This window comes from Lynx rufus, unplaced genomic scaffold, assembly GCF_022079265.1.
Source record: "Lynx rufus isolate CCGP_SWC_20201006 ecotype Redwood Valley unplaced genomic scaffold, mLynRuf1.p SCAF_1, whole genome shotgun sequence".
NCBI classification, from domain to species: Eukaryota; Metazoa; Chordata; class Mammalia; order Carnivora; family Felidae; genus Lynx; species Lynx rufus.
Window position 1 is genome coordinate 50,102,996 of NW_025814823.1, and position 15,760 is coordinate 50,118,755.

Here is a 15,760-nt window from a genome sequence, read left to right on the forward strand (position 1 = left end):
ATGTATTTTAAACCCAAGCACAATTACTGAAGAAGTTAGAAGTATAAACAATAAGACAATAGTACATATTAAATGGAATCATAGAAATAATTCAAAAATAGGTAGACAAGGAACAAAGAACAAATGGAGAAAGTAGAGAACTGGCAAGATGATAGATTTTAATTCAACCATGTTAATAGTTACATGAAATTAATAAAATATAAATGGTCTAAATGTAAACACACAAATTGAAAGAAAGATTATCACATTAGTAAAAAAGCAAAACTCAATTATGTGTATCTACAGGAAAGTCACTTTAAATATAAAGACATGGAAATATTAAAATAATTGGGAAAGATACACAATGAAAACATCAAACAAAAGAAAGCTGGGATAGCTGTATTGAAATTAGGTGAAGTAGACTTCAGAACCAGGAATATTACCAGTGATAAGGACATTATAAGAATAAAGAGATCAATTCACCATACCTAAAGTTTGTGTATGTAGCTAAAAATAGAACCTCTAAACATATGAGATGAACACTGACAAAACTGAAGAGAGTAATAGACAAATTCACAAATACGGTTGGATATTTCAACACTCCTCTCAGTAATCAGTAGAACAAGTAGACCCAGAAAATTAGTAAGTTGATAGAAGACGTTAACAGCATTGTTATACAACTTGGCCCTATTAACAGTTGTGGAACATTCCATCCCAAAACAGCTGAATATACATTCTTTTCAAGTACACATGGGATGTTCACCAGGACGTACCATATCCTGGACCAGGAAATTAACAATTTTTTAAAACGTTGAAATCATACAAAGAATGCTTACTAGCCATAATGGAATTAAATTAGAAATCATTAACAGAAAAAATATCTGGAAAGTTACCAAATATTTAGAATTGAAACACTATACTTTTAAATAGTTCATGGATCAAAGAGGAAGTCAGAAAGGAAATTAGAAAATATTTTGAATAAAAATTTAAAAAATCCAAATTCAGCAAAAGCAGGGATTAGAGAGAAGTCGCTAACATTAAATGCTTATAGTAGAAAAGAAAAACAGGAGTTACAGAAAAATCTATAGCATTAAATGCATAAAGTAGAAAAGAAAAAGCAGGGATTCAAGATAATTGATAGTATTAAATGCTATGATAGAAAAGAAAAGAGGCTTCAAGTCAGTGATTTAAAGTTTTACCTTAAGGTGGTAAAAGGAGCAAATTAAACTGAGATCAAGCAGAAGGAAGAAATGATAAAAGCAGAAATCAGTGAAATTCATTATTGTATTAAAGGTCCTTGCCAATGCAATAAGGCAAGAAGAAAGAAAGGGCATATGGATTAGGAAAGAAGAAATAAAAGTGTCTGTATCCATAGCATGTTTTTTTATGTAGAAAATTATTTATGTAAAAATGTTAACTAACAAAATATGGGCAGTCTAGATAAGATATTATAACAATATAAAATCATGAAGGTGATAACTACACTGCTGTTATACAAGAGAGTTCTCTTGGTTATAGGAAATACTGAAGTATTTAGGGGTAAAGGACCAAGTATGTAACTTACCTTAAACCCTTAAATGGTTCAGGAAGAACATAACATAGAGAGAGCATAAATGCAGAGGACAAAGCAAATGGGGGGTAGGATGTCATAGGCATACATTTCAGTGTTTCCTGTACTTTCTGCTTTTATAACTCTATAAATGTGAATTAAGAGTTTTTAAAGGGTTTTTTCAAAAATGGCAAAAAAAGAGGGCCATTAAACTTCAAGTTGGAAATTATAGTAAGCAAACTTGAGGAATTAGGTAATATCTGCCTGTAGGAAAGAGTATGCTTGCTTACTGCTTGCTATAAAACATGTTTCCCCAAACTGAGTGTTCCTCTCCTGTAACACAGCTCACATGTGTGCAGCCATCCTTCTGGGCCCTCTGTGTTGCCTTGATGTGAGTGGACGCAAACATGTAGATGATCATGCTCCTGGCTGTGCTATAAGTAAAGTCCTGTTTCTCTGACCCAGGAGTCTCATGTCTTTTCCCAGGATCAACTTTTTCAATTGAAAGGGTAAAATCAAATCTCAGACCTCATGGTCTAGTGCTGTGAACATTTCCTACTTGTCCCTATTTCTCTTCTTTTTCTCACACTGAATTCTTTGCCAGGAATCCCTTTCCCATTTCACCTGCCCAAACCTTACACATTCTTTCAATGTACACCCTTCAGTTCTGCTTCTAGCTTAGTGATCACTCCCTCCCAGAATCTTAGAAGATTTTTGTTTTATTCCACTGCTCAGTCATCTTTCCTTCCCTTTCCTTTTTTACTCCATTTTCTTTTCCCTCTTCATCCATTTTTCTTCTCTTCCCCATTCGCTCCTCTCTTTTTCCTATTGAAATGTAATTGGATTGAATATGACAAACTTCTGATTAGACTATGTGAGAGCAGTTTATTCCTGTATAGAGCCAAGTATAGGTTTTTTTAATGTATTTCTTTTTTTTTTTAAGTTTTTTTTAATGTTTTATTTATTTTTGAGAGACAGCGTGAACCTGAGGAGGAGAGGGACAGAGAGAGAGGAAGACACAGAATCCAAAGCAGGCACCAGGCTCTGAGCTGTCTGCACAGAGCCCAAGGCAGGGCTCAAACTCACCAGCTGTGAGATCATGACCTGAACCCAAGTCAGACATTCAACTGACTGAGCCACCCAGGCATCCTTATTTATGTATTTCTGATTGACTGGTTCTTATTAAGAGCCACTGAAGTGTTCACAAACATGTTTTTTAAACCCTCATCACAGAGATAGCTTTATTTTAGGTTAGTGTATTGTTTATATAGATTGAAAGTACTAAGTAGGATCATAAAATTTTCAGGGTTCAGAGAGTCCTAGAAATCATTCAGGGAAAAACATTTCATTTTCCTGAAGAGAATAAGGTCATGGTTAGTGAAATTATTGCTTCCCAAGGACTCATATTACTATTCTTATTGCTGCTTCTCACTATGGTTATAAATGATTATAGTTTTTTCATACTGCTTTAAATCAGTTTTTTTTATTTCATGTACTGGCTGTATTTATTGGAAGTAGCAATCATAAAATTATCATTTGGATTACCATTAATAAGTTAGTTATTGTAATCATGTGCATTTTGTGGAAAACTGTTGGACCGGATTCAACGTTTGTGGTATAATTATGTTTGAAAGTTTCCACTCTCAAAGTATCTAATTTTAAGAGGATTATACTTCTTGTTATTAGAATCTAGTCTAATAAATTAGTAATAAAATCTTTCTTGTGGACAGTTGGGCAACATATCAAGGTGATTCTATACATTGCATTCCAGAACCAGATTTCCTGTATTTGAATCCCATCCCTGCCACTTGCTAGCACTGTGGCCTTTATATTGGTTACATTGGTTGTATTCATTAACCTCTATGTGCTCTGATTCCTCATTTGTAAAATGGGAATATAGTACCTATCTCATGGGTTACTGGGAGATTAATGAATTCATATATGTAAAGTGCTTAAAGGAGTGCCCAGGACAAAATAAGTGATACATATTTTAACTATCACTGCTGATTACTAAAAGATGGCTAATAGGTTGTGATAGTTTCCATTTGTCAGCCTAAGTAAGAGGATAGTTTATGCAAGCCATCAGCTTCAGAGGGGTTAATTTCACTCCTCTTTATATTCTGAAGGGGGTTTTTCCCCCCTTAGAGCTTATTCTCGCTAAGGAATTCTTTTCACCAGTGCCTCTGTCACCATTCAGTTTTCTTCTACACATTATTTTTTGTTTTGTATGTGTAACATATTGTGTGTTCTCCATGTGTGTGTGTGTGTGCCTGTTTTTTAAACCATTTGATGTAATAATTCCATTTTAGTGGCTTTTAAAGAATTCCATGAGTCTGTGTTATGCAAATGAGGATAGGTAAACATTTTAGATGGGTACTTACAGAAGCTATGGCATATAACCTGATACTTGGTTATATATTTCCACTTTATCTAGTTTTAACCAATATTCATATATAATTCTTTCTGGATTATGGTTGGTTAAAAGTACTAGACCATATAAATACAAATATGACCATACGTTGCTTTGAAAAATAAATGATCACCCAGTAACGTGGTCTAAGTATAATGTTCTCTTTTTTAATTATGTAGTCCTCCTCGCCATCCTCATCACAGCCTCATTCTAGCCACTGCAGAACGAAGGCCTCATCATTGTGTCACCATGCATCCCTGCCCTGGGTCAAACGTAACCATGTAGGCCCTGCAAAGGCTACCAGTCCATCTCTCCGTCTTCGTCGCTGGCGACCCTTCTTACGCCTACCATCTATGGGTCTCCATTCTGTTGTAAGTGTAGTCAATCTTCCATCTCTTCTTCCAGTGACAAGGATAGTCCATTTTTTTTTTCCCTACACTTCTTCAGTCTTCAAAGTGCTTTTCTCTTGGTTCACTCAACCATTAGCTTTTTCTCCCCCAATAAGATTGCAAGCATACCTCTATGCTTTGCAGTCTAGCTTGACTTTCACCAGTGCCTCGGTGAACATTCATCTTCCCACTCCATATCCCGCCAACATAAGGATGCCTGCCTTTTGATGAGTACTGATTGACGTTCATGGTAATGTTTAAGTTCCTGTCAGTTGTTAAAGTGAATATGTATTCTCTTACCCTTCATCTTTATGATTTCATTTAGTTGACTTAGGTCAACAAATGCTATGTACCTTCTGAGTTCTTTGCCATCTCTTTGTTTTTTTTTTTTTTTTTCATGTTTCTGAACATGACTATAGTCTCTTGTCATGCTCTGGGGTCACTTTACTTACTCTATCCTTAACCTAATCCTTCCATGGTGTAGGGTGTTTCATCTAAGCTATTTTATTCCCTGAGGTGTCTCAGGTACTTGGTTTAATCTTGATCCAATCTTCCCTGCCTATTCAGTTTCTAAAGATCTTTTCCAAGTAGGAGGTGAAGATTTTCTCCTTGTGAATTGATGTAGGCTTCCCACAAGTTTTATGATTTCTCCATCTTAGGTTGATAATATTAGCAAAGTATTAAAAAGTACATTCTTTCTTTTAATCTTGCTAATTATCTTAAATGTTGAGGTTGATGGTGGAATTCTAATAATTCTCATAATTGACATCAACTGCAGGGTTAGGCAACTCCAGCTCTATCTTTCTGCTGTTTTAGACTTACATAGCGATGACTTTCATTTGGCAGAGCCTACCTAGAAATGCTACCTCTGAAAGATTTGGTGTATGCCATCCATTTATGAAAAACTTCATGCTTCTGGAAATCATCATGACTTTTGAAGCCAGAGGAAGTCTGATTCCTCATACATTTAATGCTTCAATAAATTGAAAGTTGATGTCAAACATTCTTTCTTCCCCTTTATTTACTCTTTTAGAGCTATGCTCAAACCGTGAAGCAGAGTTTTGACAGTTTTCCTAAAATATGTACATCCCCCAGATATCAGTATGGTCATAAAATAGCCTTTCATTTGTGCTGAGTATCAAGCAACAAACTGGTGTCTCTCTATTTCATTTTCTTCATTGGATCACAACATGCATTTGCCATTTTTATTCATTTACCTGTTTAATATTTTTTGCTTCCCTACTGTGCCACACATTGTTTGGCATAGTAGGAGATATAAGGTGAATTACAGGATCAGAGTAAAACCCTAATTTTGTAAATTCTATCTTGGGCACAATTGATTCTAAATATTCCTTTGTACTTTTAAAATATTCTGAATATAAATGAACATATCATAAAGTTGGTGTTTCCAGTTTTATATGATTTTATATAAGTTTGATCTTTGCTTTCCATATTAATTGTTGCTTTATCGCTTCATAAATATTTTCATAGCATAGCATGGATTATGGAACTACCCTGCCTGAGTTTGAAACCAGATTCCATCACTTACTAGCTGTATAACAGTTTTCTTGAGAATAAATGAGTGTATTACCTGCCTCATAGAGTTTATATGGTGATTCATTGGTCAGTACTTTTAAGTACATAAACATATACCAGTGCCTGGTATATATTAAGTATCAGATAATTACAAATTAAATTTAAACTATATTTTCTACAATTTGAAATTTATATTTAATATTTAATTTCTATCTAATTGATTATGTGACTTTTTAATTGTTTGAGATAATAATAAGTGTTATATTATAAATTAGGGAACTTTGTAAAAAATAATATATAAAAAATAGGCAAAATATGATCCAATCTATAGTTTCTGGTTTCTGCCTTGGTCATTTTTTGAAATTGAAGACTTTGCCTTTTCTTTTATTGTTCTTGTTTTTAGTGGAATAGTTTTTAAGCATTTGGGATAATTGCAAATTTCAGACTAATGAAGTTGACCAAAGGGAAAGGCTCCTAGTAGGCACTGAGGTTTTGTGGAAGGCTTAGAAATTTTGAGCTTTACTTACCTTTTATAACAATTTGAAGGCTTCTCATACCCTCTTTGGAGTTTTATATTTTTAGTACACACTTTTGGATAAAAGGTATAATGACTCACAATTATGAGTCACTAGCTTGAGTGATTTCTTATATTTGTGATAATGGAGTATTAATATTTTTAACGTTACATAATGCTTTTATAGCACTTAACAATTTAGTTCTTTCATGCATTTCACTTAAACTTTAAAACAGATAAGAAACCCAGTGCGCACAGGGATCGGGTACATATTCAGGTCTAGAACTCCAGTTGTACTACTTTACCTCTAGAATGGTTGTATGTACTGACAGATTCTGAAAAATAGAAGCTATAAGATGTATTATTCTTAAGAGATGGGGTTAAAATAATTTATACTTTTTGAAAATACAATAGTTCTAAACACTTAAAATACTTGATATCCTGTTGGGAGAATTGTCTTAAAATGAGTAAAGACCACTTTCTAGTTGGATAAAAAATCATTTCTAGTATTTTTTGTTATAGAACTGAATGTATAGTTTGTAGAATTGCTTAGGTGTAGCCTTGAAAAATTGGAATTTTCTTTTGGTCATTAGTAAAACGAGGATATTGGATTGAGTGATCACTAATATTTTTTGATTCTCTGACCAGGAAAATAAGGGAACTCAATATCACTGTCTTTAAATATCTGAAGAAATACCATGTTCAAGAGGGGCTAGACTTTTTCTAACATAACGGAAAATAGTGGGAGACATATATTAGCCTCAGTTGAAGGATAACTCCAACAAACGGTCCAAGATGGAATGGGCTCCCTCCTAATCCATTCTCATAGAGGCCACTGCAAGACGGGGGTTGAGAGGAGTCTACTATTGGAGCAATAGTAAAAGTAGATAATTCTGATTACTACCAACAGTGGAATTCTTCATTCTAAATTGAAATTAAGAAGAACTAGTTTGCCACATTAATGTTACATTGAGGTTCTCCCATTCATAATTGGGGGGAAATAATCTCTGAAGAATAATGTGAATTTAGATGAGTCACACTATCTGTAAATGTTTTAGAAGCATTCAGTAAATCCAAAATAATGTTTATTCTGTAAATTTCAATTTTTGCATCTGAAAACTTCTTATTAAAACTATTTAAAATTATAAAATGACCTGAAGGTGAAAAAAAATTTTGCAGTTCAGATAGTGTTGTGCTACTTACAGGATGTTAATATGAGATGTAATTTGATTTATGCCTCTTTAAAATGTTTGTCTCTAAAATTTGTACTTGCATTTAACAGTGATTGTATTTTCTTTCAGACTATTTAGATTTGATATATAGCTAACACATAGTAGTGTTAAACTGTAAAGCTTACTCGGTATCATAGACAGTGCCAGTTAATCATGTATTGACCTTGGGTAATTTATTTAAATTTCTAAGAAATGTAGCAGATATTGCTTAATGAAAACTGAATTCAGTGAACTAAAACACACACACACACACACACACAAACAAAACAAGAAACAAGTAGACGTAATTTTAATTTCAAATAGTTTACTAAGAAAGCCGGAGAAAAATCATAGGTTATAGTTAATTGTATTTTAATTTGCTTTTATCTTTTTTTCCCTCTTTACTCTTTTGGGCTATTTTCCTGAATTTATTCATTTTTAAACCTTTTGATCTGTGATGAATAATGAGAGTTATTTTATTCTAAGACTATTTATATTACATTGTTCAAAAACTGAGATTATCAAGTTCAAATCATGAAGGAAAGAATTCACTTTCTTGATGTCTTAAAATTTAGCTTGAAAAGTTTCTTTTAACTTTATGCTATTATTAATTTTTTTAAAAACATTCTTATTTCAAATTTCAAAAATTAGACAAATCAGTTCACGCACCCATGTCATTCAGCAGGTATGCATCATGCATCCACTAGGCACCCAGCTTATACTAGGTACTGGGCCTTCCAGAGTTGGACAATACTAAAGGTTTTTAGATCTGTTGAGATTAAGAAAGATGTGCTTTAGTCGATGTTTTCCTGGTGGATGTTTTTCAGTGTTTCCACATTGTCATAAATGTGGTCATGTTCATTCTTTGTCCACCATATCAAAGATTAATAAGCCTTGAATTATGTTGGATAAATGTTCTCTCATGCCATTTCATATTTGTATGTGTTTACAATGTACTTGATTGACTACTAACATGTATAATATATATTTTTCCCTCCTATTTCAGGCACCAAGTATAGATGAAAAAGTAGATCTTCATTTTATTGCATTAGTTCATGTAGATGGGCATCTCTATGAATTAGGTAAGATCTATTTAAATTTCTTCTGGGGAAGGAAATGATAAATGGGAAAGTATTTATGATTAACAGGATTGTTGACATTTACTGTATTTACTTGAGTTGGCATAATGACAGTTTTCCATTTAAGATTTTTTACTAGAAAAAAATAATTTTTTTGACGTTTAAGCAACTTAAAATTCAAGAAAGTGTGCATACCACCTTTGCATCTCAAGCAAAACACAGAAGTAAAAATCATAGGAAACTCCTATAAATCACTTCAGCATTCTTAACTAAATTACTAAGTTAGTTATCATCATCTGGATGAACTATCTTGATCCTGAAACAACTTTTAAAACACCATGTAATATTCATAATGACTAATTTTTGTATTCAGTAATGGGTATTACTAGTTTCAGGCTTTTGTACTATCTCTTTGTGTTGCCTCTGATTTTTTAACTTTACAGGAGTTTGTGTTTTCTGGCAGCCATTCCTTAAGACGTATGTCAAAGTAACTGTGATTAATTATTTGGCATTCTGGCCTATAGCTGCACTTATTTTCTAGAAATTACCTGTAGGTCGACTACTTCAGGGAGTGGTGGAGGAGATCCTCATAGTGTTAATTGATCCATTCAAACATAACACACCTCTTAACGATTCTTTAATAGTTGGTATATAGTACTTATTGTGAGTCCTTCTTGTCTCCGCCATGAGACCTTCTTGGGCTAAAAAAAGACCAAATACAAAAGAGAAGTCTTTTCAATTTCTAGACACCATAATTTTTAGTTATCTTTCTTCTCATTTGCCATCTACATATTAACTTGCAACTTATTTAAAGGTGGAAGAGTTGTGAAAGAACTCCTGTGACTGTAAATGTGGTCCATAAAATTTAGGTAGATTTTATGTTTGGAAAATATAACAGAATAATATACTTGATTAAAAAGAATGGCTCTATTAAAGGGGTGAGGAAAGGAAAGAACACAATTGTATAGATACCTGTACCCCTGAGGGTTGTTTACAATAGTAGAGTGTTTTGAATTAGAATCAAGCTGAAGGGAAGTCATTGTCACGGGAGTATGTGACAGACCCGCATGGCTGCGTGGAAGACAAGCTTTGCTAACTCAGTCTACCAAGCCTGTATAGAGATAAGATGTAGCAGTGATTGGGGATCACATGTCTGGTTGCTGGAAGCTGAGTTTCTACTCTGAAGCTTAAATCATGAAGAATAGCTAGTGGAAATGGAAGTAAAGAGAGTGCTATGACTTACCAGACACATTTTGTTGACTTCAAGAAAGTAGACTTAGGAAAGGCCAGAGAAATAATAACTATGAGCCATAACCAAAACCATGAAAGTGATGATGACTTTCCTAATGAGAGAATTATCATTAGAACGAAAAATAACATCTAAGAAATATTTAGGGAAAAGAAATCTCTGATCATCTCAATAGGAAGGAGTTGACTAAAAAACTCTATTTGGTTAGCTAGCTCTCTGAGCTCAAAGGCCAAAAAAGACAGAAGGAAAGATGTGTATCAAAGGGTAAGCTACATATGAAGAATGGTTTTCTTTTGTAGCATGCCAAGATCAGCACAAAAGGATTTTAAAATCGGTTTGAACACCAGAAAAGGAAGAACATCAGAAAAGAAAGGCACAACTACTGAGGTCTTGTTTGGTTAGGTGTTCTTTAGCAAGAAGAATGATCATGGCTAATAGAGAATTAGAGCCCTCTGGGGATTACTTTCTTTAAATGTGTTTAAAGAATTTCAGAGTTCTAAAGAATAGCAGTAATCTTTTAGATGTCATAGAGAAGAGGGATAAGTACAAAACAAATGAAAATGGGCAGTTGCTGATTCACTGCAAGGGAAACTGGCAGCAAAACCCTGTTGAGAATTCCTAATAAATGTAAAAGGAATGTTGAGGGAGAAGACTATGGAGTCAGTGAATAGAAAACAGTGATTAAGAGAACAGCATGTGGTTTTTAAGGAAAAAAAAATCATTTTGAAGTAATCTTATTTTTAAAAATTAGGCTATCAGGGACTCCTGGGTGGGTGGCTCAGTCGGTTAAGTGTCTGACTTTGGCTCAGGTCATGACCTCACAGTTCAGGAGCTTGAGCCCCCTGTTAGGCTTTATGCTAACAGCTCAGAGCCTGGAGCCTGCTTCAGATTCTGTTTCTCCGTCTCTCTCTGCCTGTTCCCCATTCACACTCTGTCTGTCTCTCAAAAAATAAATAAACATTAAAAAAAATTAAAAATTAAATAAAAATAAGACTATCAGAGTGTAGACATAGTGCAAGTTAATTTCTACACGGTAATTATTCAACAAAGGATAGTGGTCATCTTGAATACTATCATTCTCTACTAAATTGTAAGTTTAGCTGATGAAAGGAATGGAATTATTCATATTTTTCTTATCACATCTTCCTTTTCCGTAGGGCTTCATGTCATTCCTGCATATGTAGGGTGAGGAAGAAGTACATATTTTTAAATAGATGTAATTAGTCTTTATGGATACATTAGAACAATGAAGTTTGAAAGTGGATTTAGAACTGATTGAACCAGCAAATTTGAAAACTGTTAACCAGAAAATTATTGTCTACCTAGAGTAACAAGAATACTAGTTGATCATTTAAAACATTTTAATTTTGAAATCATATTAATTTTCTATAAAAATGTATAGAAATTATATGAGTTCCCATAAACTCTTTACTTAGATTTCCCAGATTCAGTTAGTATGTCTGAACTATTTGAAAATAAGGTACAGACATGGTGCCCCATTATTCTGTAATATTTATGTATTTCTTCAAAACAGATGGATGCTCCCTTACATAACTACAGTGTAACTATCAAAATCAGGAATTAACACTGATCCATATTATCATTGAATTCGCGGATCCTAGTAAAATTTTTCTGATGTTTACAATATCCTCTGTACGTCCAGAGTCCAGTCAGTCCAGGGTTGTGTGTTGTATTTAGTTGTCATATTTGTCTCCTTTAATCTGGAATGGCTCCTCAATCTATTCTTAACTCTCATGTCTTTCACATTAATTTTTAAGCATATAGGGCAGTTACTTTGATATTATTTTCCAATTTGGGTTGTCTGATAATTTCCTCATAATTTGTACATTTTTAGCACATATACCGTAGAAGTGGTGCTGTGGAGCATCATTTCAGGAGGTTCATGATGTTGATTTGTCCCATTATTGGTGATGATAACCTTTATCATTTGGTTTAGATGGTATATGCCTGGTTTCTCCACTATAAAGTTAACAAGTATGTTAAACATTAATATGTTAATATGTTATACTTATTCATTAGGAAGTGATGAATAAATATTCAGGAGATACTTCAAGCCTATGTAAATGTACAGTTTCTCTTTAAGCCTTTATCAGATTTAGCATCCATTGATGATTCTTAACTGAATTATCACTATGATGGTTGCCAAATGGTGATTTGAAAAAAAAATTCCTCCAGCATTAGAAACGTTCCTTTTTTTTTCCTTCATTCATTCAATGTCAGAATGGACTCCTGGGTTCATATTTTACTCAGGAGGTTACAGTCCATTACCATAATTTATTTTCATCCTCAGATTTTCCCAGACTTGGCCTTGAAGGGAACCCTTTCAAGCTGGCTCTTTTGTCCTTTTGATATGTTTCTGTCATTCTTCAAGCACTTTCTACCTATCATGTAGAATAAGATGTTCTAGGCTCATCTTTTATTTTCTGTGCCCCAGCCCTCTCTTCAGTTGCTTTTCCATAGAGCCCTGGTTCTTTTTAGCAGAAAATGGTATTTAGAACCAACATCTGGGCGGTAAGTGTGCTCATTGCTACCAGGCCCTCTCAGCAGACAAAGCTATATTTGTGTGTATTATAAAAATACACTCACATATGTATATGTACATATGAGTATAGATGTACCCACAATTATATCTGTTTATATAGTTAAAAGCATTCATTTACATTAATACTTCTAAATCTAATCTAATACCATACAGTTTATTCTGGTGTTCTTCTCCATTACTCTTTGTGTATTTCTTGATTTACCCAATCGTCTTGTACATAAATGAGCTCTTGGCCACCCCAAGCCTAAAACTCAGACCCAGACACACTGCTCCCTGCCCCACCTGGCACGCTGATCCTGGCCAGGACAAAGAGCAACAGCTCTGCAAAGTGGGGAGCTACTTTCTCTCCGATGTTGTGCAAATTGCTGAACTCTGCTCTTGTTCTGCTCAGTCTCCTCATTAAGGCGATTGTGCTCTACTTGGGTTTCCCATTATGGACTTGGCAGGAAGCTACTATTACTCTTGGGCTTTCATACAGGCTACCTATTTTCTAATGTCTAAGAACAACTGTTTCAGCTATTTCGTCCAGTTTTTTAAGTTGTTTCTGGTGGGAGGCCTCGTCTGGTACCAGTTACTCCATCCTGGCTGGAGGTGGAAGTGGCCAAAGTATTATTTCTTCACTCCCCATGAGGAAAAGAATTTACTTTTCCTGTGTCACCCTTGTTCCTTACCCACCCTCCCAATCACAAAATAGATTATTTCCTTTCTCTTCTTCTAGTTCTGTTGTAGTTGTTTGTATTATTGTAACCACAGAAATACTATTCTAAGCTGAGCCATAATTAATGTACTTTTTAAAAAACTTTTTATTTCTCCAGACTTAGTATTTGTCTCATTTTGCCTTTCAGTTTGTTTGGTTAATCTTCCCTCATATTTTTCTTCCAAAGTGGTTTCTATCGGTCCAACTCTTATCATTGTATATGCATGTGGATTCAAACATTTTTATTACATTTGGAAGCCAGGAATTATAAAAGGGATTGTGTTTTATGAATTGAACTTGAAGTGCCACTTATAAGACATCTGAGATTTAGATTTGGATAGAGTATCAATTAACTTTTGGTTAGGATGAGTTTATATAATACTGGACTTTTTCCTTTTTTCATAGCATTCATGAAGGAGTAGTTTGTTCAAGATGTTTATATTTGTGTTTAATTAATTTTGGTGATCCGTGAAATGACCCTCGGTTGTTTAGATTGTGCTCTGTACTCCTGCCTTGGTGGTACACAATTATTGGTGGTAATAAAGAAATCTTGTGGTGGCTCCCTTTCATTGGTGTAAGCATGTCAGTCTCACTTAGGAGCCTTCTGATTCAGCTTTTAAAATGAAGCAATACATTTTTCATATTTATGAGAGTAGAAACTAGGATTTTAACTTTTTAAAAACTGGCTTACTAGTTTTGCTTTTCTTAGGGAAATTAAAACTGTGTATGTTTCTAAATCTTCTGTTTATGAAGCTAATTTAGACTTTCAAACATGGAAGCAAGGTTCTAATAACATTTAATGTAGAAAAATATTGATAGCACATTTGAAATCGTTTTTATAGGATATATCATTTCCATTATCTTTTAACTTTGCCTCCCTGTGGGAGGAGGAAGATGCAAGCTGGAAGTACATTGTCCTGTATAAGCAGCTAAACGTTCAACTGTTTCTTCATTTTCCACAGATGGACGGAAACCATTTCCAATTAACCATGGGGAAACTAGTGATGAAACTTTATTAGAGGTAACAACAAAACTTGTTGGCCACGTTAAGTGTTATTAATGTTCTTGTTATCCTTAAAATACCTCTAAAGATCACTTGTATAACATTTTCTCTGTATTTGGGTGCTTCCATGTCTTTCTTTTTTGAGAAAATCCAAAAAGAAAACTCTGAATTCGTGTTAAAAATCTACAGCAAATGAAGAGGTTTTCAGAGCTCTTTGTGTGAACAAGTATCAAATTTGAAAAAGACAAGAACAGTATTGAAAGAGGTGCACATCCTATCCCGTATTTCACTGAATCAAAATACCATCATTTGTGTCTTGATCCTCATTTAGAGATTTTTAAATTTATGAACAAATTGTGTGGCTGATAATCAACAAAATATGTATCTTATAGTTTTGTACTAAGCAAATTAGGCCACCAACCATTCACTCTTCTGGTATGCTTAAAGTTATTTTGCATTGGGAAAAAAGAGGGCTGCAATATAAAATTAGTACGAATTAGGAAAATATGAAACACTTATTTATCATTTAGTAATAAAATGCATGTTTATAAACTGAAAAATTACCCATTTTTGTCCCTATAGGATGCCATAGAAGTTTGCAAGAAGTTTATGGAACGTGACCCTGATGAATTGAGGTTCAATGCAATTGCTCTATCTGCAGCATAGCTTGTCAGTAATGGAAACACCAAATACTGTATTATTTGCAACAAAAATTAAGTTTCTGCTGCCATACACTAACTGAGAAATTTTGATATTTTCATTAACTTGACTGATTAAACTTTATGTGAATTAAACTTTGACTTAATCTGCGTTTTATTTTTGCCCCACATTACAGCTGCAGTTCTTTTCTTACCTTTCTTTCTTGTGAAAGACTTACCTTGTTTGCGGACTGGCAATAGCTTTCTTATTCTCTTTTTAATTTCATGGGAGATTTTGTACGGGGACACAGGCACAATTTCCATCTGCGTAGTATGAATATATGTTGTATCATAAATTTTGACATTTATTTAACGAGCATTTGTTGCGCATCTACTTAGAATGAGCTGGACACTGTTCTAGGTGCAGAAGTTACAGCAGTGAACACCATCCACAGGTTCCACAGTCATGGGGCTTATGCTCTTGTGAGAAGAGACAAATAACAAACACATCAATAAGAAATATACCAACGATAGGTACTATGCACACAAAGTCGAATTTGTTTTAGAAAATGACTGAGTGGGTACTTTAGATTTTATAGTCAGGGAAGGCTCCCATGAGGAAGTAACTTTGAAGTTGAGATCGGAACAGCAGAAAAATAGCCAGTCAGAGAAAGGTGAATAATTAATGCAGAGTCCCTGAAGTAGGAAAATCTCACTGTGTTGTAGGGCCAGAAAGAAGGTCCATATGGCCAATGACCAGAGCATAGAAAGTAATGGGGAAATTAGCAAGAGCTGAGGTTAGAGAAGGAGGGGCTTAGTGATACAGGACAACAGAAAAAGGTGTTTGGATTTATTGCAAATGTGACGGTAAGCCTTGGAAGATTTTAAGCAGGAGAATGACCAGATTTGATTTATAATTTTTGAAGATCACTCTGAGTCCTCT

General features: G+C 34.1%; 1 protein-coding gene across 2 annotated transcripts in view; it reads left to right on the top strand.

The window, feature by feature from the left end:
- The window catches only part of UCHL3 (ubiquitin C-terminal hydrolase L3), a 42,475-nt gene extending 27,502 nt beyond the window's left edge, over positions 1–14,973 (top strand). Inside the window, exons 7-10 of one of the 2 annotated variants that reach the window (XM_047080713.1) lie at positions 4,118–4,309; positions 8,595–8,670; positions 14,139–14,197; positions 14,762–14,973. In XM_047080713.1, the coding sequence (XP_046936669.1) occupies positions 4,118–4,309; positions 8,595–8,670; positions 14,139–14,197; positions 14,762–14,845 (411 nt within the window). In that variant the 3' untranslated portion in view covers positions 14,846–14,973. The remainder of the gene's footprint in view (positions 1–4,117; positions 4,310–8,594; positions 8,671–14,138; positions 14,198–14,761) is intronic. The other variant, XM_047080721.1, reaches the window with a different exon arrangement.
- Positions 14,974–15,760: the final 787 nt, after the last annotated feature.